Source organism: Ahaetulla prasina, chromosome 3 (assembly GCF_028640845.1).
Source record: "Ahaetulla prasina isolate Xishuangbanna chromosome 3, ASM2864084v1, whole genome shotgun sequence".
Classification (NCBI taxonomy): domain Eukaryota; kingdom Metazoa; phylum Chordata; class Lepidosauria; order Squamata; family Colubridae; genus Ahaetulla; species Ahaetulla prasina.
Window position 1 is genome coordinate 21,174,160 of NC_080541.1, and position 22,740 is coordinate 21,196,899.

Sequence of the window (22,740 nt, forward strand, 5' to 3'; positions counted from 1 at the left end):
ACCCGGCCCTATGCCATGGAGCGCTTTAAAGGTGGTCACCAAAACCTTGAAGCGCACCCGGAAGGCCACAGGTAGCCAGTGCAGTCTGCGCAGGATGGGTGTTATGCGGGAGCCACGAGGGGCTCCATCTATCACCCGCGCAGCCGCATTCTGGACTAACTGTAGCCTCCGGATGCCCTTCAAGGGGAGCCCCATGTAGAGAGCATTGCAGTAATCCAGGCGAGACGTCACGAGTGCGTCTGGATGGAGAACTTTGTAACAGATGCAGTGTTTATGCTCTGATAACTTCTGGTTGGATTATTGCAACACAATGTACATGGGACTGCCTTTCAAATGATCTGGAGACTCCAATTAATATAAAACCCAGCAGCTCGGACTGCTCACTAGGTACATATTATTCCAGGTCTTTTCCATTCATGCTGGGGGGTTTTGGATGCAACTCAAAGTGCTCCTCTCACCTTTTAACCTCTTAAAGTCTTAGGACCAGGTTACCTGAATGAGGAGCTTCTCCCATACTGTGATGTATCTGTCGGGACTTAAAAAGCTTGCAATGAGGCTTTGTCCCTTTGACAAACGAGATGAGGTGGTCTTCTATGGGGGGAGGGGAATCTACTGAGGTGGAAGGAACTTATGGAAAACCTTCCCCAGAGAGGCTCAGCTGGTCCCCACTCTAAAATCATTTCACTGTCAAGTGAAGACCTGTTCTGTCCCCCCTCGCCTCCGTCCGAGCGATGACTTAATTAGCCGGCACCATCAGCTCTGGCAGCAAACTTGTGAGCATCTGCCAAGTGACTCTGTTATCTCTCTTGATGCCGATGAGTCACCCAGGAACAAACAGTACTTCAGCTCTAGTTAATCAGTTGATTTGCCTGCTACGAAGAGGCATAGCAGCCCTCGCTGGTTTTATATCCTGTGGGGTATAGCTCCCTGACGCAGCACTTCCTAGGCCTGCCTCACCCCTACTTCTGTTGTTCCCGCCTCTCCTGCCTACGAAACCTAGGGTCCAGCCAGGCCTGATTGCCATCAGCTGGGTCTGGAGGGGTGGCCTGGGGGGGAAAGAGTCAGGGGACGGAGGCCTCGTTATCTCCTCCACCTGGCCTGCCTCTGGCTCCTGGAGCTGAGCCAGGGAATCCGGTGCTCCTGAGGTAAGTCCTGACGGCCCTTCCCCCTCACTTTCCAAGTCACTTTCTGGCAGGGGGCCCGGTTCGGGGGGCGCAGACACAACAAGACCTTTCTATGGTCCCAGGCTTTTAAATCGGCTTTTCATTATATTTTAATTCCTATTGTTTTAACTTTTGAGTACTCCCTAGTTTTTTATATGGTATTTTTATTTTGCATTTTCTTTTATAGGTTTTTATTCACATTGTATTTTTTTAAAGTGTGTTTTGCTGTGAACTCTCCAGACAGCTTCCACTTTTGAGCGGTTTAAATAGCAATAGCACTTAGACTTATATACCACTTCATGGTACTTTTACAGCCCTCTCTAAGCCCATGATGGTGAACCATGATGGTGGCACGCAGCGCCCTCTCTGATGGCACATGAGCCGTTGCTCGAGTTCAGCTCTGCTGCGCATGCACGTGCACCTTCCGCCAGCCAGCTGGTCTTCAGGTCTCTGCTGGGCATGCATGTGCCTGGGCTGTGCAGGCATATGCAGGGGGGCGCACACTGGGCGGCATTTGTGGAGGCGTGCACATGCTCTGAGGGCGGGACGCATGAGCAGAGCCCGTGCATGCATCGCAGTTTGGGGGTTCGGGCGCATGCATGAATGCGTGGATGTGCGTGCATGCGCTTTGGGCACTTGGTCCAGAAAAGGTTAGCCATTACTGCTCTAAGCGGTTTACTGAGTCAGCATATTGCCCCCAACAATCTGGGTCCTTCCAACCTCGGAAGGATGGCAGGCTGAGTCAACCTGGAGCCGGTGAGGATTGAACTCCAGGCTGTGGGCAGAGTTTGCCTTCAATACTGCATTCTAACCACCACTCCACCACGGCTCTTCCTTTCATACTTAAAATAAATTCAACTTATTAATTATAGATAAGTCTTCAACTCATGACCATAACTGGTCATCATGACCAGAATTTCCGTTGCTCCACAAGACAGTTTTTAAGTGAGTCGGACCCAATTTACAGCCTTGTGTTGCCACAGCTGTTAAACAAATCACTCAGTCATTATATGAATCACATAGTCGTTAAGCGAATCCAGCTCCCCCCCATTAATTATGTTTTGTCAGAAGCAGACAGAGAAGGTTATCGATGGTGTTTGTATAATCCTGGGATGCTGCAACAATTGTAAATACGTGCTGGTTGTCTGAATTCTGATCACGTGGTCATGGAGCTCCTGCAATAGTTGTAAGTGTGCAGATCGGCTGTAAGTCAAGGACTTCCTGAATTCATTTGACCTGCCTTTCTTCAAGCAGTTCCATTTCCTATTTCTCCTTATATGAACCTTGTGAGGTAGGTTGAGCTAGAGGCGCCCGTATTAAAGTCATTGAGAGAGTTTTCACAGCTGAGGGTTAAAATTAAAACTGGTCTCCCTTGTACCACTTCAACACTAAAACAGCATGTTTTTCTCAATATTCAAAAAAACTTCAGCTTCGTGTGCATCCCTAACAGTATTGACCTGGAATAGAATGCACTTTACAGCACAGCTGCAGAGCAATTCTCAAAATGGTTGTTTTAAGAAAAATCATACACTCTATTGATTTAACTTACTAATTCATTAAACTTAGAAAGGTCACATGCCACTCACTTGGGAATTAGGATCATTTTTTTAAGAGAAATATTTCTATAGGTTACACGCTGGGCAGATAATGAGAGGGTTCATACATCAAATTACATTATATGATGTGTATGTTGCATAAATACCGTTATTGTGGCTTGCAGCTTGCATTAATACATTTACTGCGGTTTGTAAACTGTAGTTTATGTCTTAGACATAACCCAGGAAGCGGCCAATTATGGTTTATTCAATCATGATTAAACAAACATCGATTAGCAGAATGTATGGACTAATAATGAATGTCAGAAGAAAATGGGAATATATAAAGAAACATAAAATGCAATACACGTAATTCTCGACTTACAACCACAATTGAGTCCAACATTTCTATTGCTAAGCGAGACAGTGAATAGAATAGAATAGAATAGAATAGAATAGAATAGAATAGAATAGAATAGAATAGAATATAAATTTTTATTGGCCAAGTGTGATTGGACACATAAGGAATTTGTCTCGGTGCATACGTTCTCAGCATACATAAAAGAAAAAATACCTTCATTAAGAATCATAAGGTACAACACTTAATGGTAGTCATAGGGTACAAATAAGCAATCAGGAAACAACCAATATCAATATAAATCGTAAAGTTACAAGCAGCAAAGTTACAGTCATACAGTCATAAGTGGAAGGAGATGGGTGGTGGGAATGATGAGAAGATTAATAGTAGTGCAGATTTAGTAAATAGTTTGACAGTATTGAGGGGATTATTTGATTAGCAGAGTGATGCATTCGGGAAAAACTGTTCTTGTGTCTAGTTGTTCTGGTGTGCACTGCTCTATAGAGTCGCTTTGAGGGTAGGAGTTTTTTTGTTTTTAATTTATATCCCGCCCTTCTCTGAAGACTCAGGGCGGCTTACACTGTGTTAAGCAATAGTCTTCATCCATTTGTATATTACATACAAAGTCAACTTATTGCCCCCCCAACAATCTGGGTCCTCATTTTACCTACCTTATAAAGGATGGAAGGCTGAGTCAACCTTGGGCCTGGTGGGACTTGAACTTGCAGTAATTGCAAGCAGCTGTGTTAATAACAGACAGACTTAGTCTGCTGAGCCACCAGAGGCCCCAGAGTTGAAACAGTTTATGTCCAGGATATGAGGGGGTCTGTAAATATTTTCACATTTACAGTTAAGTGAGTTTGGCCTCATTTTATGAGTTTTCTTGCCACGGTTGTCAAATGAATCAGTGCAGTTGTTTAGTTAGTAACACGATTGTTAAGTGAACCTGCCTTCTCCATTGACTTTGTTTGTCAGAAGGTCGCAAAAGGGGATCACATGGACACTGCAGCCGTCATAAATGAGTCAGTTGCCAAGCACCTGAATGTTGATCGAATGACCATGGGGTGGCTACAACGGTCATAAGCGTGAAAAAATGGTCACAAGTCACTTTTTTTCAGTATCGTGGTAACTTTGAATGGTCACTAAAGAAACTGTTGTAAGTCAAGGACTATCTGTACTCCTTTGCACAGTTTTTAAAGAATCATGACATTTCTGCATTGGCTTAAGCTGCATAATTAAGCTGCGCTGAAGGAAAACAGAGAAGGAAATGAGGCAACTTTATTTTTGAACAGCACAGCTTAACAAACAATATTAGATCTTGGGACATAAATCATACTGAAATAATTGAATTTACTTTCAGGAAGCAGTAGTGTTGGTTTGCCAGATCCGTGGACCTGATAACCTTTGAGGAAGTCCTTTTAGTGTTTAGGATTGTGATACAGGAGAACAATATGCCAAAAGTGATAAATATGTAAGCAATACATCACTCTTTCCTTCCTCCACATGGAAATTTATTTAGAAACTTCCTAAGGACTGTTTCTCCAGGTTTGAGAGGATGCAGAGTGAAAATGCCATATGCCAAGCTTTCTCTCTGAGGTGCTATTCCATACATTTCAGACTCGGCTAGCAACTACAGGTAGTCCTTTACTTACTACCGGTCACTTAGCAACTCGTCACACCTCCCCTTATGACCTGGTTTTGAAGTTCTGAATGCTGTTGCCCCCAGCCATGTGACCTCTTTTCGGGCGCTCAGTAACCTTTCTGCTTTGCAATATCCTACACTCACATCAGGGTTGGGTTCTCCTTATCTTTACTACCGGTCCGCAATGGGAATGCTCGCACACGCACGCTCCTGCGCATGCACAGATCGTCAATGATGACGTCCGGGTGGGTGGGCAGAGCCTCCCACCACTTTTACTACCGGTTCTAAAGAACCGGACAGAACCGGGAGCAACCCACCCACTGACTCACATAACCTGCAATTTACAATTTTTTTTGCTGAAAACTGGCATTTACTTCTGGTTTTCAGCAAAACCACCCCACAGCAAACAATGGGTTTGCTTAACAACTGCGGTGTTCACTTAACCATTGTGGTTTCATTAATGATCACCGTAAAAATAGGTCATAAAATAAGCCTGGTCAGGAGATGACACATAATGGACAGGCTCCATTACAATCATAAGTCAAGAATTACCATTATATACATACGTATATACCATCAGGGGTATCAAACTCAATTTCATTGAGGGCCACATTAGGGTTGTGCTTGACCTCGGGGGGAGGCTGGGAAGGGCATGGCCAGGGTAGGTGTGCGGCAGAAGTGGGTTGCTACCGGTTCGCCCCAATTCGGGTGAACCGGTAGCGGTGGCAGGAGGCTCCACCCATCTGCCCAGACATCATTAAAAACGTTCGGCGCATGTGCAGAAATGCCACACACTCCCAATAGCAAACCAGTAGTGCCGGGATTTGAATCCCACTACTGGTGTGCAGTCCTCCCGAGCTCCGTTTTCCCTGGAAGAGGCACTTTGGGCCAGTCCTTCGCTCTTTCTAGGCTGGCCCTGTGGGCCAGATCTAAGCACCCTGCGGACCGGATCCAGCTCATGGACCTTGAGTTTGACACCCATGGTATACACACACACACACACACACACAGACTCCATTGTGGGACTCTAAAATAGAGGCAGACAAACCAAGCTGAGCACTGTTGGCTCTGTTGTGGCTCTCACCTCTAGCAACTGCTGTAGGAAACTAGATGTGAGATGGGATATTCTAGACTTTGTTGAATTCTGATCTTGTGACCTGGACTATTTATGCTCAGAGTATACATTAGGATCAACCAATCCAAATAGAGCTGGAAGGGACCTTGGAGGCCTTCTATGTCTATGTCTATAACTTGTTGCTGGCAATCCTTATGATTTATATTGATACATTGACCATCAATTGTGTTGTAAATGTTGTACCTTGATGAACATATCTTTTCTTTTCTTTTATGTACACTGAGAGCATATGCACCAAGACAAATTCCTTGTGTGTCCAATCACACTTGGCCAATAAAATTCTATTCTATTCTATTCTATTCTATTCTAGTCCAATCCCCTGCTCAAGCAGGAGACCATGCACTATTACAGACAAGTGGCTGTCCAGGCTCTTCTTAAAAGCCTCCAGTGATGGGAGCACCCACAACTTCTGAAGGCAAGCTGTTCCGCTGATCAGTTGTTCTCACTGTGAATGGTTCATTAAGTACTAATATAATAGCATAGATTTATTAATTATGGAAAAGATAATCAATTGTTTGTAATGGATTTTAATGGATGATTAGCATGTTTTGTCTAATATATTAAGAGTCGAGGTGGCACATGTACCACTGGAGCAGAGGTGGGTTTCAGCAGTTCTGACCAGTTCTGGAGAACCGGTAGTGGAAATTTTGAGTAGTTTGGAGAACCGGTAGTAAAAATTCTGACTGGCCCCGCCCCCATCTATTCTCTGCCTCCCAAGTCCCAGCTGATTAGGAGGAAATAGGGATATTGCAATAACCTTCCCCTGGATTGGGGAGGCAATGGAGATTTTACAGTATTCTTTCCCTGGAGTTGGGTGGGAATGGAGATTTTACAGTATCCTTCCCATGCCACGCCCATCAAGCCATGCCACACCCACCAAGCCACACCTACAGAACTGGTGGTAAAAAAATTTGAAACCCACCACTGCACTGCAGGCTACTTCTGCCGCCTGCCAGCTGCCTGCAATTTGGCAGTTCAAATCTCACCGGGCTCAAGGTTGACACAGCCTTCCATCCTTCTGTAGTCAGTAAAATGAGGACTCAGATTGTTGGGGGCAAAGATGCTGACTCTGAAAACCGCTTAGAGAGGGTTGTAAAGCACTGTGAAGCAGTATGTAAGTCTAAGTGCTATTGCTATATTTCCAAACAAAAAACAAAAAATCAGAGCGTCTCCCATTTTCCCCTCATTGTGCAATTTCTCCCTTGTCTTTATAAGCTCGCTACTGTCAAATAACTTATGCAGGAATTCACTGAAGAGGGAGCAAAACTTCAAGATGACAGTTTTTGCAAAGAACAGCAGCCCGTAATATTGCCTAAAGCTTTATCTCTATACTTTGAAATAAGCCAACTTGAAAGAAGAAGAAAAACTCACGCAGGAAAGACTGAGAGAAGCTCAAAAAAAAAACCCCCAAAAAACCCAACAACCCAACTCCTTGCCTTTTAAGAACGGCTTTCAAATTTCTATCCTCAATTCGGTTCTTACTTTATATAATTCGATTAAACACGGTCCTTCAGCCATTTCTATAATGAGCAGAGGAAGGAATAATTTTGAGAAACTCAGGAGCCACAACCGAAGCCTGATCAAAGAAATCTGTTTACCTGGGTCAGAATTATAACCTGAGAAAAATAATGTATCAGGAAAGACCCTCTCTAGTTTTCATGAAAATAAATGGGGGGGGGGGGAAACACATTCAGTCTCGCAAGATTCTGTTAAAGGTAAAGGTTCCCCTACACATATGTGCTAGTCGTTCTTGACTCTAGGGGGCGGTGCTCATCTCCGTTTCAAAACCAAAGAGCCAGCGCTGTCCGAAGACACCTCCGTGGTCATGTGGATGGCATGACTCAACACCAAAGACGCACGGAACTCTGTTACCTTCCCACCAAAGGTGGTCCCTATTTTTCTACTTGCATTTTTTATGTGCTTTCGAACTGCTAGGTTGGCAGGAGCTGGGACAAGTAATGGGAGCTCACCCCATTATGCGGCACTAGGGATGTGAACTGCTGAACTTCCGACTCTCAGCTTTGGAAGCCAACATATCCATAGCTCTGGACACCGACCTTTTGATCAAAAAGGTCAGCATCTTACCCACTGAGCCACCACGTCCCTTTACCTACAGTAAAGATTCTGTTACCGTAACTTTATAATAAAAATAGCATTAGCACGCATTACTTTGGTTTCTAGTCTGGTCTACGTTGAAGGGCTGACAGTTTCTGAATCCCAGAATACTTTCCTTTTCGTCTTTAAAATCAATTGAAATCTAGGTGGGTGTATGCATTCTGGACTGGGACTTTATAATCTCCATCCCACTACATACAACGTTCCTGTAACATGCGTGATCGGATTCCCCCACTCCAAGACTGTAGTTAATTAAAAAAGAAAACGATTTTTAGGGGGTGACATGATAGCAGCGTTCCAATATCTAAGGGGCTGCCACAAAGAAGAGGGAGTCGGGGGTCAACCTATTCTCCAAAGCACCTGAAGGCAGGACAAGAAGCAATGGATGGAAACTAATCAAGGAGAGAAGCAATTTAGAACTAAGGAGAAACTTCCTGATAGTTGGAACAATTAATCAGTGGAACAACTTGTTTATTTATTTTATTTATTTGTCACAACAATATATACAAGCATCACACAAAATGATTATATAGTATATAAACATATATATGAGGAAATATAAGGAAGTATAAGCATATATATATAAGAAAAAACAATAGGACAGGAACGGTAGGCACGTTTGTGCTCTTATGCACGCCCCTTATAGTCCTTTTAGGAATGGGGTGAGGTCAATAGTAGATAGTTTTTGGTTAAAGCTTTTGGGATTATGAGAAGAGACCACAGAGTCAGGTAATGTGTTCCAAGCACTGATAACTCTGTTACAGAAGTCATATTTTCTGCAATCTATATTGAAGCGGTTAACATTAAGTTTAAATCTATTGTGTGCTCTTGTATTATTGCAACTGAAGCTGAAGTAGTCTTTAACAGGAAGGACATTACAATAGATGATTCTATGGGTTAAACTTAGGTCTTGTCGAAGGCGGCGGAGTTCTAAGTTTTCTAAACCTAGGATTTCAAGTCTGGTGGGATAAGGCATTTTGTTGTTTTCAGAGGAGTGGAGAGCCTCCAGAAGTTGTGGGTGCTCCAACACTGGAGGTTTTCAAGAAGAAATTGGACAACCGTTTGTCTGAAATGGTATAGGGTTTCCTGCCTAAGCACAGGGTTGGAGTAGAAGACCTTCCAACTCTGTTATTCTGTATTTTATTCTATAACCTCAGACTCTTTATTCAAAGATTGATTTCACATTGAGAGACCTATCATTTTGATTAAGTTTATACCAGTAGTCTTCAACTTACGATCACAACTAAGCCCAACATTTCTGTTACTAAGCGAGACATTTATTATTGGGACCTGGGTACTTACGGGACCGCCTGCTGTTACCTCATGCCTCCCACTGTCCCGTACGCTCTCACAGAGAGGGACTTCTCAGGGTGCCGTCCGCCAAACAATGTCGGCTGGCGGCCCCCAGGGGAAGATCCTTCTCTGTGGGGGCTCCTACTCTTTGGAATGAACTTCCCCCGGGTTTACGCCAAATACCTGACCTTCGGACCTTTCGCCGCGAATTGAAAACATATTTATTTATTCGCGCGGGGCTAGCTTAAACTTTTTAAATTGCTTAGTTTTTAAATTTTAAATTCTATTTATATTTTAAATTGGGGTTTTTAGATTTTAATTATTTTAATTTCTCGGCCAATTGTGTAATAAGTTTCTTAATTTAGTTTTTTAATATTGTATATTGTGTATGTTTTTAGCCTGGCTGTACACCGCCCTGAGTCCTTCGGGAGAAGGGCGGTCTAGAAATTCAATAAATAATAATAATAATAATAATAATAATTAAGTGAGTTTGGTGACCTTTCTTGCCACAGTTATTAAGTGAATCAGTGCAGTTAAGTTAGTGACACGGTTGTTAAGTGAATCTGGCTTCCCCATTGACTTTGTCAGAAGGTCGCAAAAGGTGATCACATGACCCCAGAAGACTGCAACTATCATAAATATGAATCAGCATGCCAAGCGTCTGAATTTTGATCAAGTGACCATGGGGATGCTGCAATGGTCATAAGTGTGAAAAACAGTCAACTTTATTGCCATTGTACCTGTCCTATGCTGATTGTCTTCTCTTGGAGAAGTTTTCCATTTTTCAGTTCTTTTTTTGCTTTTTTTATCCCAGCTTTTTCTTTCTCATTTCCAAACTTTCTGGTCATTTGCTACCTTCCATACAGATCAAAGCCTTAGGAGTAATCATGTAAGGAGAAACTTGTTTTGGTTTGAGCTGTGATCACACAGCCAACACGCGAAACGTCCTGTCAGAACAACCTGAACTGGCCATGTCTATTAAGAGAAAACATGAAATGGTTCAATGCTTTATTCTGACTTGAAAACCATCTCTTGGTTCTGAAATAACATTTTGTTCTGAGCACAAAACAGTCAAAACAGCCTAATTCAAGGTTAGAACGCTGAGATTCTTTGCTATGACGACCATGACAGTCAAAATGCTGCTGGAAGAAAGGAATAAACGTTCTGTTGCAACTTGGACAAAACTCTTAGAAACACCAGGAGTTTTGTTTCAAGTTTGGAACACTTGAAAGAGCAAAAGTTGTGAGTTTGAAACGTTTTGTACAACCTTAAGCAATAATTTATGGCTGTGAAAGTTGCACCATAAAGAAGGCTGAGCACCAAAGAATTGAGGCCTTTGAACTGTGGTGCTGGAAAAGACTCCTGCGAGTCCTTTGGACTGCAAGGCGATCAAACCGGTCAGTCCTAGAGGAGATCAACCCTGACTGCTCTTTGGAAGGCCAGATCCTTAAGATGAAACTCAAATACTTTGGCCACCTAATGAGAAGGAAGGACTCACTGGAGAAAAGCCGAATGCTGGGAAAGATTGAGGGCAAAAGAAGAACGGGACGACAGAGAACGAGGTGGCTGGATGGAGTCACTGAAGCAGTAGGCATGAATTTAAATGGACTCCAGAGGATGGTAGAGGACAGGAAGGCCTGGAGGAACGTTGTCCATGGAGTCGCAATGGGTCGGACACAACTTTGCAACTAACAACAACTCAACAAACAATAATTTATGTTGTTGCTGGGTTTGGTTTTTCACAGGAGAAGAGTGTTAGGGTTCCCAGCCACATGTCCAAGAGACTATTCAGTTATTATAGAACTGAGCTAAAAAAAAAACATAACTGAGAAAACTAGCAAAGCTTTTCTTAATGTTCACTGAGTGTGTCAGCTCTTCAAGGTAGCCTGGGTCGAAAAACGGACATCCTGTGGGTTACAGGAATGATCTCTTATTATTGAAGTGTATAATAACAGAATATTGAAATATAGGGTTCTTGGTGGTCTCTGAGTTTAGTTGTTTTCTTGCAGACATTTGATTACCCAACTAGGTAACATCATCAGTGCTAAAAGGGAATGGGGTTTTTCTCTGTTTATGTACAAGTAGCTTACCCTGTCATTGTTGTGGGAGTGTTCTGGTTAGTTCCTTGATTAGGCTGTTGTTTACTGAGTTAATTGTTTGCTACTTGGTTATTTATCTCTGCTTATCTGGGTATCGATTGCTGATCAGAGGTGCAGTAATCTTCTAGCTTTTTTATTGTCTCTTTTGAATGGCATGTAGACGTTATTATCTCTATGTGCCTGTTGATGGATAGTTTATCAGAGTTCTAGGTTTTCAGGAATTCTCTAGTGTTTTTGGACTTATCTATGACACGGGTCTCCAACCTTGGTCACTTTAAGACTTGTGGACTTCAACTCCCAGAATTCCTCAACCAGCAAAGCTGGCTGAGGAATTCTGGGAATTGAAGTCCACAAGTCTTAAAGTGGCCACGGTTGGAGACCCCTGATCTAGGATGCTCACTGTTTCCCAGTTGAATCTATGGTGAAGTCTGTCCATGTGTTCTGCAATTACGGAGTTTTCACATGCCTTCAAACTCTGAGAAAAAACCCCACTCCCTTCTAGCACTGATGATGTTACCTAGTTAGGTAATGAAATGCCTGCAAGAAAACCACCAAGTCCAGAGAGCACCAAGGGCCCCACAATTCAACCCTGAGCTAAAAATATCCTCTTGTATTAGAATCTTGAAGTCCTTTCAGAGTTTCTTTCTGCTCCACCACAATCAAGACAAAATTCTTTTTGAGTTTCTTTCCTATGCTTTCCACTTTTCCAGGACCCTGTTTATCCAATTTTTCTTCTAGGTTATTTCTATCTTCCTTTATGTGAAGAAAAGTGATTGGAATATTCAATTCCAACTTTAAATGAGCTTGATACACCCAAATACACAGCTTCTCTTATTTGATTGGCTGCATTCTTCGTGCCTCACATAGCCATGGACAGCAATGGCCCTGCAGTTCAGACCATCCTCCCCTCTGCAGCCTGCTGCACAGGCAGGGATGGGTTGCTGGGCGTTCTCAGGGGTTTTGGAGAACCTCTAGCTAAGGTTCCACCCAAATCCCATTCCTGGCTGGTCCCATCCACCCCACCCTGCGCCTCCCAGGAGTCCCCATGCGTCCTGTTTTGGATGCAGGTAAGTAAAGGGCGTGCGTGGAGGCTCGGGGAGGGTGAAAAACAGGCCTACTGGAAGTTCCGGAAGGCTGGAAATGGGCCTGTTTCTGGCTTCCAGAGGGCCTCCAGAGCCTGGGGAGGCCGTTTTTGACCTCCCGGAGGCCCAAGGAAAGCCTCCGGAGTCTGGGGAGGGCAAAAATGCCCCCTCCGCCGTGATACAGGAGGCTGACTAGGCCACGCCCACCATGGCCATGCCCACCCAGCAACCAGACAGAGAATCCCTTGCTAAAATTTTTGAAGCCCACCCCTGGACACAGGTTTATTCTCTTTCTGTCCCTTTGCCAGAGAGTGTATGTGCTCAGCAAGCTTCTCCCCTTTGTGTCTTGGCTACACCTGCATCTCCCTCCTGCTCCTACCTGTCTTGCCCTCTGTCAACTATGCCCTCATGCATTGCTGCTCTCAAGGAGAAGGAGAAAAAAAAAGGAAGAATGTTCCACAGCAAAAATGTGACTTCTAAAGCATGTTGTTATTTTAAGCTACCGAGTCTCCTTCTCATGCATTCATGATGATGCCATTATTTGCCTCTGGGGCCTTATCTGTGCAATCATGTGCTGCTGGAGTGGGAAAATGTGGTGTCACACACCAGTGCTTTGGCACTGTTGACTGGGTAAAGCGACTCATAAAATCCTCTGCTTTGTTCTTGTGATCTAAACATTATTTGCCAGTTCAAGGTACTGTCTCTGGCTTTGGCACATCGCAGTAACTTCTGCTCCTGCCTCCTTGCAGCTCAGTTGGTGTCACCTGCTCAATCCTCACTTTGGTACAACCAAACCAGTTTGGTGCAACCAAGCATGCAACAGCCATTGTGGCAATCTGCCATGTCAACACTCAGTTGGCGCTCCATTAGGCGACCAAATCAATGGGCCTCTCTAATCTTTGAGAGGAGCCAGGAGAAATGGAATGTGTGCTTTAGCCATCTGATAAACATGCAGGATAGCTTGAGGAAGATCTGGAAGATCTGGAAAAACCACATTTGTTGACCATAAAATGAAATTAGGGGAGCTCCTACGGACACAGGGAGATAAGATCAAAGGACCATTAATCCACACTGCTTTGGAAAGGCAGAGTCCTCTAGCAGAGGAGCAACAATCCAGAGATCTCTGCAAACATCACACACAACCCTTACAAAGCAAAAACCAGACCTGGCTCACAACAGTGCTGATATCCATTGCAAATAAGACATACGTGGGTAGACATTTCACTCCCGTGTTATTCATCTGCAGACAGCAGACATAACTGACTCTTTCGTACTCTTACACTGAAGATGTTGACCAACGTTTTTCAAACTTGGCAATTTTAAGGTGTGTGGACTTCAGCCCCCAGAATTCCTCAGTCAGCATGAATAGAATAGAATAGAATAGAATAGAATAGAATAGAATAGAATAGAATAGAATAACAGAGTTGGAAGGGACCTTGGAGATCTTCTAGTCCAACCCCCTGCCTAGGCAGGAAACCCTACATCACTTCAGACAAATAGTTATCCAACATCTTCTTATAAACTTCCAGTGTTGGAGCATTTACAACTTCTGGAGGCAAGTTGTTCCACTGATTGATTGTTCTAACTGTCAGGAAATTTCTCCTTAGTTCTAAGTTGCACCTCTCCTTGATTAGTTTCCACCCATTGCTTCTTGTCCTGCCCTCAGGTGCTTTTTGGAGAATAAGTTTGACTCCCTCTTCTTTGTGGCAACCCCTGAGATATTGGAACACTGCTCTCATGTCTCGCCTAGTCCTTCTTTTCTTTAAACTAGACATACCCAGTTCCTGCAGCCATTCTTCATATGTTTTAACCTCCAGTCCCCTAATCATCTTTGCTGCTCTTCTCTGCACTCTTTCTAGAGTCTCCATATCTTTTTCAAATCGTGGCGACCAAAACTGAATGCAGTATTCCAAGTGTGGCCTTACCAAGGCATGATAAACTGGTATTAACACTTCATGTGATCTTGATTCTATCCCTCTGTTTATGCAGCCTAGAATTGTGTTGTTCTTTTTTTGAGTTGAAGTCCACACATTTGAACGTTGTCAAGTTTGAACCAGAGTGTGGTAGATTTAACTTTTCTCATTAAGGGCCTCCCAAGTGTGCTGGATTACACTTCCCAAGAATTCCCACGGTGGCTTGTTAGAGAAGCTGGCTGAAATTACAGCAGAGTAGCTATTACTTACACCATTCCTTAACATTTACTCAGATAAAAGCAATCCATTAATAAAGATATTTCAAGGACTCACTCCTCCAGGTAGAATTGTTTGACTCCAGGTAAATACACATAGTTCTCGACTTTCAACGATTGCTTAGTGCAGTGGTAGTCAACCTGGCCCCTACCGCCCACTAGTGGGCGTTCCAGCTTTCATGGTGGGCGGTAGGGGTTTTGTCTGATACTGAAGCACTTTCCTTTTTCTTAATTTAATTGACTTTTTTTAAAAAAAAATCATAGCATTGTTTAAAAACATTTTCATTAGGTTTTCATAAAATTCCCCGTGACAATTTAAATTTCTGAAAATACACTATTTGTATCGCCCGTGCATAAAGTTAGTTCACATTACGTAAGTAAAACTAAATGGCGCTATAGTGCAACCGCAAACAAAAGAGCCTCGTCCCAGAAGAGCTCGTGCATCCCCCCCACAACACCCAGCTGTAACAGACAAGCAGAGCTGGTAGCCGGCGCCCCCCCCAAACCCAATCCACGATGCGTGAGAGGCATGCACAGACGACGATACATGGCGCATTACTGTGGAACCAGGGGTGGTTAGAAAATGTTACTACTAACAGAGATGCAAAAGTGGGCGGTAGGTATAAAAAGGTTGACTTCCCTTGGCTTAGTGACTGTTTGAAATTCCAATGAACCCCTTTCCCAAAGGGTACTTAGGACCCAAATTCAAAGTTACAATGGCTGCTTCCGCCCTCCCCCCAAGAACATGTGATCACATTTTGGCAACCAGCCTACATTAATAGGTGTTTGTAGTCTTCTACGGTCACATGGCTGTGATTGACAGATTTATGGCATTTACTTCCGATTTCTGAAAAAAAAGTCTCATTGCAGATGATGGGTTTGCTTAATGACCGTTACAAAAAATGCCGTAAAATCAGGTCGGTCACATGGGTGCCTTGTCATACAACTGTTATTACATACAATAGAAACTGTAGGATCCATTATAATCATATAATGTTTTGGATGCAGGTAAGTGCAGGGCGATGAGGAAGCTCAGAGAAGGTGAAAAACAGGCCCATTTCCAGCCTCCAGAGGGCCTGGGGAGTCTGTTTTCGCCTTCCCGGAGGCTCGAGGGAAGCCTCTGGAGCCTGGGGAGGGCAAAATCGCCCTCCCCCACCATGGTGCAGAAGGCCGACTAGGCCATGCCCACCATGGCCATGCCCACCCAGCAAAATTTTGCTAACATTTTGAACCCACCCCTGTTACCAACCTGTCCTCAAAGAGACCAAGTCTAAGAATTAACCTTTTATATTTTGGAATGGTTTGGTTGGTTCTGTTTTTAAAAGTATGATTTGTAAACCATCTGGGGTACGGGGGCAGAAAAGTAAGGGCATGCAAATAAGTAAGCAAACAAATAAATAAATAAATAACAGGGCCTCACAATGCTTGACTGTTTCAGCCTCTTTAAGTACTTGTGCCTGACATCCTACAACAAGTGAGCACCACAGGATAGCAAGCAAGCAGAAAGGAAAGAAAAAAATCAAAAATCTTCTCTATTTGATATGACAACAGTAGTTCACATGTTTTACTTATCATAAAATGTTTATATTTCAGTTCCTCTTACTTGGTTTCTTAACTTTGCTGCTGGCACTAATGAAGGCTTTGTAAATTCTACATGGGTTGCAATTTCACTCTATAATTAAAATTCTTTTACACCGACAGCTCGTGGAACCCCCTCCCGGATTTTAATCTCACCTCATCCTGGAAAGCTTTAAATAAAATAAATGATTGAATAATAAAATAAAATAAAATAAAATAAAATAAAGATAAATAAAATAAGATTTTAAAAAATTAAAATAAATAAAATATTAAAACTAAATAAAAAATAAAATACAAAATAAAATAAGATAATAAAAAATAAATATAAAATACAATAAAATAAAATAATAAAATAAATAAATAAAATAAATAAAAATAAAAATAAATAAAAATAGAATAGAGCATGCCTATTGGGTCCAATCAGAGAGACTACCCACAAGAAACCTTTGCTTCCTTTAGCAGCCATTCTGAGTTGAGATACTTTTGCATGACAGTTATTATGTGATTCTCCCCTTTGGAGAGTAGAATCCAAAATGTGTGGTTGTGCACATATAAACAGGGTGGAGCTTCAATCACACTATGGCCACCATTCAGTGATCGGCTACTGCCGGTTTGGACCCATTAGGGTGTTGTGCCTTGTCCGCTTTCCCCACAGCCGGGCCCGTCTTATCTGCTTCCGAACGCTGAGGAATGTCCTAGCATGCCTCCCGGCCCCAGCCCTGGCTCCATGCCCAGACAGGCCGAAGAAGTGCCTCCCGGCCCCAGCCCTGGCTCCATGCCCAGACAGGCCGAAGAAGAAGAAGTGCCTCCCGGCCCCAGCCCTGGCTCCATGCCTAGGCAAACGGAACAACTAGACCCCTCCCCCACAGCATGTGAGCCTGAGGAAGGTCAATTACCAACAGCTGCAGACTGGAGTGACCCTCGCTTCAGGAGAATTGATAGGCGGCGTCAGCAGAAGGAAGGGAGTGGCAGGCCTGGATAAGTGCTGAGTCATGGAGCCACACCCCATGGCCTATATAAAGGATCTGCTTTCTGGCATTCTCTGAGTCAGGCAAAGTCTACCTTATCTTGCTGAAGTCACTTTCTGGTCTCCTGCCTGTCTTGAGAACTTTGCTAGGACTTTGGCAGAGCTGCAGAGGCACGCCTGATTCGGATTTCCCTGACCTGGCCGTCAGCGGAGGAGTGGGACACAACATAGAGTGAACAGGTAGTTGCGATCTGCGGATGGGCCTGCCACCCACCCAGGCGCAATCCTATTCTATATTGCTGTGTTTTTGATGCCGCATGCACGTGTGGATGGCGCACGCAAGCACATTGTCCTGTTTTTTGACGCCGCACACATGCGCACTCACTTTTCCAGTGCTGGGCGAACCGGTTGTTACAGTATGTGATGCCTACCTCTGCCACCCTCTCCCCGCTTCTGATCCTATCCGGTGGACATCCCATAGGAAATTGTTATAAAAGCACTATCTTCATCACACTGTTGCTCAACAAATGGCAGTTATATAAGTGTGCCATTGTTGAAGTTCTAAGCTGGTTTACAGAGTCAGCATCTTGCCGCCAACATTCTGGGTCCTCATTATATAAGTCCTTGACTTACAATCACAACTGAGCACAGAATTTCCATCCCTACGCAAGGCAATTGAGTCACACCCAATTTTACAAACTTTCTCCCATGGTTGTTAAGCCAATCACTGCAGTTGTAAAGCAAATCCAGCTTCCCCCATCGACTTTGCTTGTTGGGACCCTGCTGGGAAGGTGGCAAAAGGTGATCATGTGAACCTGAGACACTGCAACCATCGTAAATACATGCCGGTGGTCAAGATCCCTAATTTTGATCAGACAATCATGGTCGAAAGTGCGAGGACCAATCATAAGTCATTTTTTTCCAGTGTCATTGTAACTTCAAACCGTCAATGAAGAAATAGTCAAGGATTACCTGTAATCTCTTTTTTGACGTGGTGGCTGGTTCTATAACTTGTTACCAATCAACGTTCAGCAAGCTGATGCTCTCAAGAAGAGCTAAACAATGCAATTCCCAGGATCGCCAGTCATCATTAAAATGACAGGGAAACGGGGATGGAAAATTGCAAAATTACAGATACCAAGGGGGAAATGTGGTCTTGTGCCAAGGAAGGTGGAGCTTCAAGCCCTGCTCATTTTAATTTTTGCTCCAATCCTTGAAAACCTCATGTGAAAGTCAATGCACGTCAAATAGAATAGACCAGGGGTGTCAAATTCAATTTCATTGAGGGCCGCATCAGGGTTGTGTTTGACCTCGGGGTGGGCGTGGATGGGCGTGGCCAGGGGCATGGCCGGGGTGGATGTGTCCAGCTCAATGTCACTCATCAAGGCTCCATTTTTGGCTGCGATGGCCTCCTGCAGCCCTCTGCCAATGAAAACGGAGCTCGGGAGAGTTGTGCACAGCTGGCCTAAGTTGGTTTTTCACTGTTTCCAGGAAGAGTCCACAGGCCAGATCTAAACACCTCGCAGGCCAGATCCAGGCCCCAGGCCTTGAGTTTGACACCCCTGGAATAGACTTTGAAAGCTACACGCCTGAAGTATAGAGAGTGCAGACTTTGCCGAGCTGAGAATCAAAGCTGAGTATTTGGAAAAGGAAATGTTGTCTGGCAGATGGTGGTAAGGTAAGTTGTCAAACAAAATGTTTTTAATTGTTTCTTCTTTAAAAAAAAATCATTCATTTCATTCTCAGACTTTAGCCATCCCATAACAGCAAGACAGGTAAAAACACACCCTCCTGCTTTTGTACAGATTCATTGAACGGATTGAGGGATAACCTAGGGGTGAAATCCAGCAGGTTCTGACAGGTTCTGGAGAAGTAGCAGAAATTTTGAGTAGTTCGGAGAACCAGTAGCGGAAATTTTAAGTAGTTCGGAGAACTGGCAAATGACACTTCTGGCTGGCCTCAGAGTGGGGTGGGAATGGAGATTTTTGCAATATCCTTACCCCAGGAGTGGGGTGGGAATTTGCAGTATCCTTCCCCTAGAGTGGGGTGGGAATGGAGATTTTGCAGTATCCTTCTCCTGCCATGCCAACCAAGTCACGCCCACCAAGCCACTCCCACAGAACTGGTAGGAAAAAAAAATGGATTACAGCACTGGGATAACCCTACAATCACTCTTTTGAATTCATCCTTGTTTGCTGCCAGTTGGGGAAATGAACACAAAGTTAAAATAAAAGCAGGCTCTGAAGATTGGTGAACCTCTTTTCTCAGAAAACTACCTTAATCCAAGGCTCGTCTTCCAGATAATCTGGAATACAATTCCCATCTTCTCTACCCAGCAAGGCAAGTCTTGCTAGAGGATGATGGGAACACCGGATGTGTTTCGTTACCCTTGGCTATTTGTCCATTCAGAGCAGTCTTTTTCTCCTTGAGATGTGAAAATATTGAACATTCTTGAAAATATCAGGCATTGCTATGTAGCAATGGACGAAGCATCAACCATGTCCTGTTATAACATGGTGGCTTGGGAGTGATGAAGGAAAAATTCTCCTGGTGCCTTTGCGCCAGTTATGTCCTCTCGGGCTCATCTACCTTGCAGGGTTATTGTTGAGGCCAATTAAATAAGAGGAGACTCTCCCCATGTAACCTTCATCCTTTAAAGGAAAATTATTAGAGGCAAACCATCCGGAAACCCGAAATCTGGCGTCAAACCCAGTTTCTTTTGCTTCCCCCTTCAGGCAAAGTACTTGTGAAAAGCCACATCTTTTTTTTTTAAACAAGTTTTTATTGATTTTTTAATTCCCCCCCCCCTACACACATACATAGTTTATGAATGGCCCTGTCATATCTTATACAATTCAATATATTCAAATATATTTTACTTAGTTACAATTTTTGCCAGAATATTCTTTTTTCATAATTTTTATTCATGTTTTTAATTTTATTTAAAAACATATTTTTAATATGTTTTTAAAATTTTTAAAATTTTATTTATTTTTTATTTATAAAAAATAATTTTATCCATGATTTCCTTTGCTCCTTTCACTAAGTCACATCTTCTTTCACCATCAAGTTCTAATTTCTCCATTTTTATTAATATTCATTCTCTTTCATTCTTTTTTTTTTAACTGTTTCAATTTTTATCCTAATATATGAAATGCCAACATCCTTACCGTAGCTGTTCCCCTGTCAGAAGAACCTCTGCCATGCACTCCAGCTCAGCTGCCCTCTGTTGCAGGGTGCCCAAGCTATTTTCTTCCATTGCTGCAACCAGCCTGGCCAGAAACGAAACACACACACACACACACAAAACAAACAAAAAAACAAACAACAAAGGAGATGAAAGGTGCTGAAGATAATCCTGATGCACCTTTCAGCATCCCAAAGCTTGCAGATGTTCCCTTTCTGCCTCTGATTTTTCGGCTTCAACCTTCACCGTCTATAACCCAGCTCCTCTTTAGGCTGCCAGGGGTGTCAAAAGGATGAAAAAGCACCGCTGGGCAATCGGGAAGGAGCCCCGTCCTTGAAGGGAACCTTAAAAGACTTCCAAACGCGGCCTTGATGTCAGCTTGGAAGGCACCGGGCACATGGCTGCGTCTCCCATCCCCACCTACCCTCGCGGGGCTTCCCTGTCAACTTGCTTCTCCGGCCGCCTCCTCCTTAGAGCCTATTCTGCGCCTTTTTTCTTTTTCGCTTTTTAAATGACCAATTCTTCCCCCATTCGGCCTCCTGGAGCAGAATCGAGGCTTTGCTCGCTCGCTGGCGATCATTGCCATTTAAGCAGCTTCTCGGCCGTTTCCTTCCACTGACCGACCCCGGGAGGAAAAAAAAAAAGGGGGGGGGGGTAAGCGCTTCTCTCGGACATGCCGCTTCCTCGGGCTGCGCCCACCATCACCCACGGACCCGGGCGGCCAGTGTGGAACCACCCACACCCACCCACCTCTGCACTCCCGATGCGCCCAGCTCTGGATCCCTTGAGCTCGGCCGCGCAAAGGCACGCCCCCCCCCACCCTCCGCGCTGCAAAGGAAAACAAAAACAATGCTTCCCAGCCACCCACATCCATCCACCCGATCCACTTGCCACCCCAAAAAAAAAAAAGAAAGGAAAAGGACAACCTGACATTGGGCAAAGCGACGGGGGTTGGGTGGCCCAGGGAAGAATCCTAACCTGCCAGGTTCTCATCCATCCATCCACCCACCCACCCAGCTACCCACTGCCCTGCTTTCCAGAGGAAACTCACCTGGCTCAGGAAAGTGGCGGCTTTCCCCAGGGCGATCCAAGCGGAGAAGGAGAAGGAGAAGATTCCCCCGAAGGCTTCCTTGTTGTTGTGTGACAGGCAGGCTCCGAATGACACGTGGTTGCAGCAAAGCGCAGCCTGGCCAGCAGCGTCCCCCTCCGTCCGGCCCGGCGGCCAGGGGCTTCGCTGGGGCCGAAGAAGGCATGCGCTCAGGAGCGGCGGCGGCGGTGGTGGCACGGCGGAGCCGATTCGCCTCGAGGGCGGGCGGGGGGGCGGGGAGGGAGGGGCGCTGTGAAGCATGGGGAGGAGGGCGGAGGAGGGGGGGGGCAGGCAAACAATTGCGGCGCGGTTAGCAACACCTTCAGAACGCCGGAGCGGACAAGTGAGTGGAAGGAGGCGTTTCTGGAGCGCCAGCCTCCCTCCCTCCCTCCCCTTCGCCGCTTGGATTCAGTTTTTCCTGTTCTTCTCCTTCTCCTTCCTCCTCCTCCTTCTTCTTCCTCCTCCTCCTCCTTCCTCCTCCTCCTCCTCTTCTCCTTCCTCCTTCTTCTCCTCTTTCTTCCTTTTCCTTCCTCCTCCTCCTTCTTCCTCCTCCTCCTCCTTCTTCTTCCTCCTTCTCCTTCCTCCTCTTCCTCCTTCTCCTTCTTCCTTCTCCTTCCTCCTCCTCCCTCCTCCTTCTCCTTCTCCTCCTTCTTCTCCTTCCTTCTCCTTCCTCCTTCTCCTTCTTCCTCCTCCTCCTCCTTCTTCTTCCTCCTTCTCCTTCCTCCTCTTCCTCCTTCTCCTTCTTCCTTCTCCTTCCTCCTCCTCCCTCCTCCTCCCCCTCCCCCTCCTCCTCCTCTTTCTTCCGTCTCCTCCCTCCTCCTCCTCCTTCTTCTCCTTCCTCCTCCTCCTCCTCCTCCCCCCAAACTGGAGGAGGTTTTGGAGTCCCGGGAAGCGATCCAAAGGGAAATCGATTTAAAAACAAAACAAAACACCGCCAATTAGGAGCGGTTCCCCATTTAAAGTCGCACAGATTCCCCCGGCCGGCCCAATTTCTGGGTCGAGCTGAGAGAGGCTTCCTTGGATCTATTCTTGGCGGGCTTGCACCGCTGCTGGCAGTTCTTTTGCGGAGCAAAAAGGAAAGGGATTTAAAAAAATACAAAACGAAGCCTTTTTCCTGGTCGGGAGCTTCGTTTCCCATTGGGTTGGCTTGCGCGTCCGCCCGGCACGGTCCGGTTGCTGCGGGATGGGTGATACATCACTGAGGGGATGGTGCAAAAGAGCGAGCCGTTTGGCTTGTTGTATGAGAGTCGGGGCTGTGCGGTGCTTTGGTTAGAAGCAGTGGTGGGTTTCAAAATTTTTTTACTACCAGTT

The 22,740-nt window shown here is 44.8% G+C and overlaps 1 protein-coding gene across 2 annotated transcripts in view; it reads right to left on the reverse strand.

The window, feature by feature from the left end:
* DEPTOR (DEP domain containing MTOR interacting protein) overlaps positions 1-21,664 on the reverse strand; it is a 107,343-nt gene extending 85,679 nt beyond the window's left edge. Inside the window, exons 1-2 of one of the 2 annotated variants that reach the window (XM_058179210.1) lie at positions 21,394-21,664; positions 20,326-20,416 (exon numbers count right to left, since the gene is read on the reverse strand). In XM_058179210.1, coding sequence (XP_058035193.1) covers positions 20,326-20,416; positions 21,394-21,595 — 293 coding nt within the window. In that variant the 5' untranslated portion in view covers positions 21,596-21,664. Of the gene's footprint in view, positions 1-20,325; positions 20,428-21,393 lie in introns of both variants that reach the window. The other variant, XM_058179211.1, reaches the window with a different exon arrangement.
* Between the last annotated feature and the right edge of the window lie 1,076 nt (positions 21,665-22,740).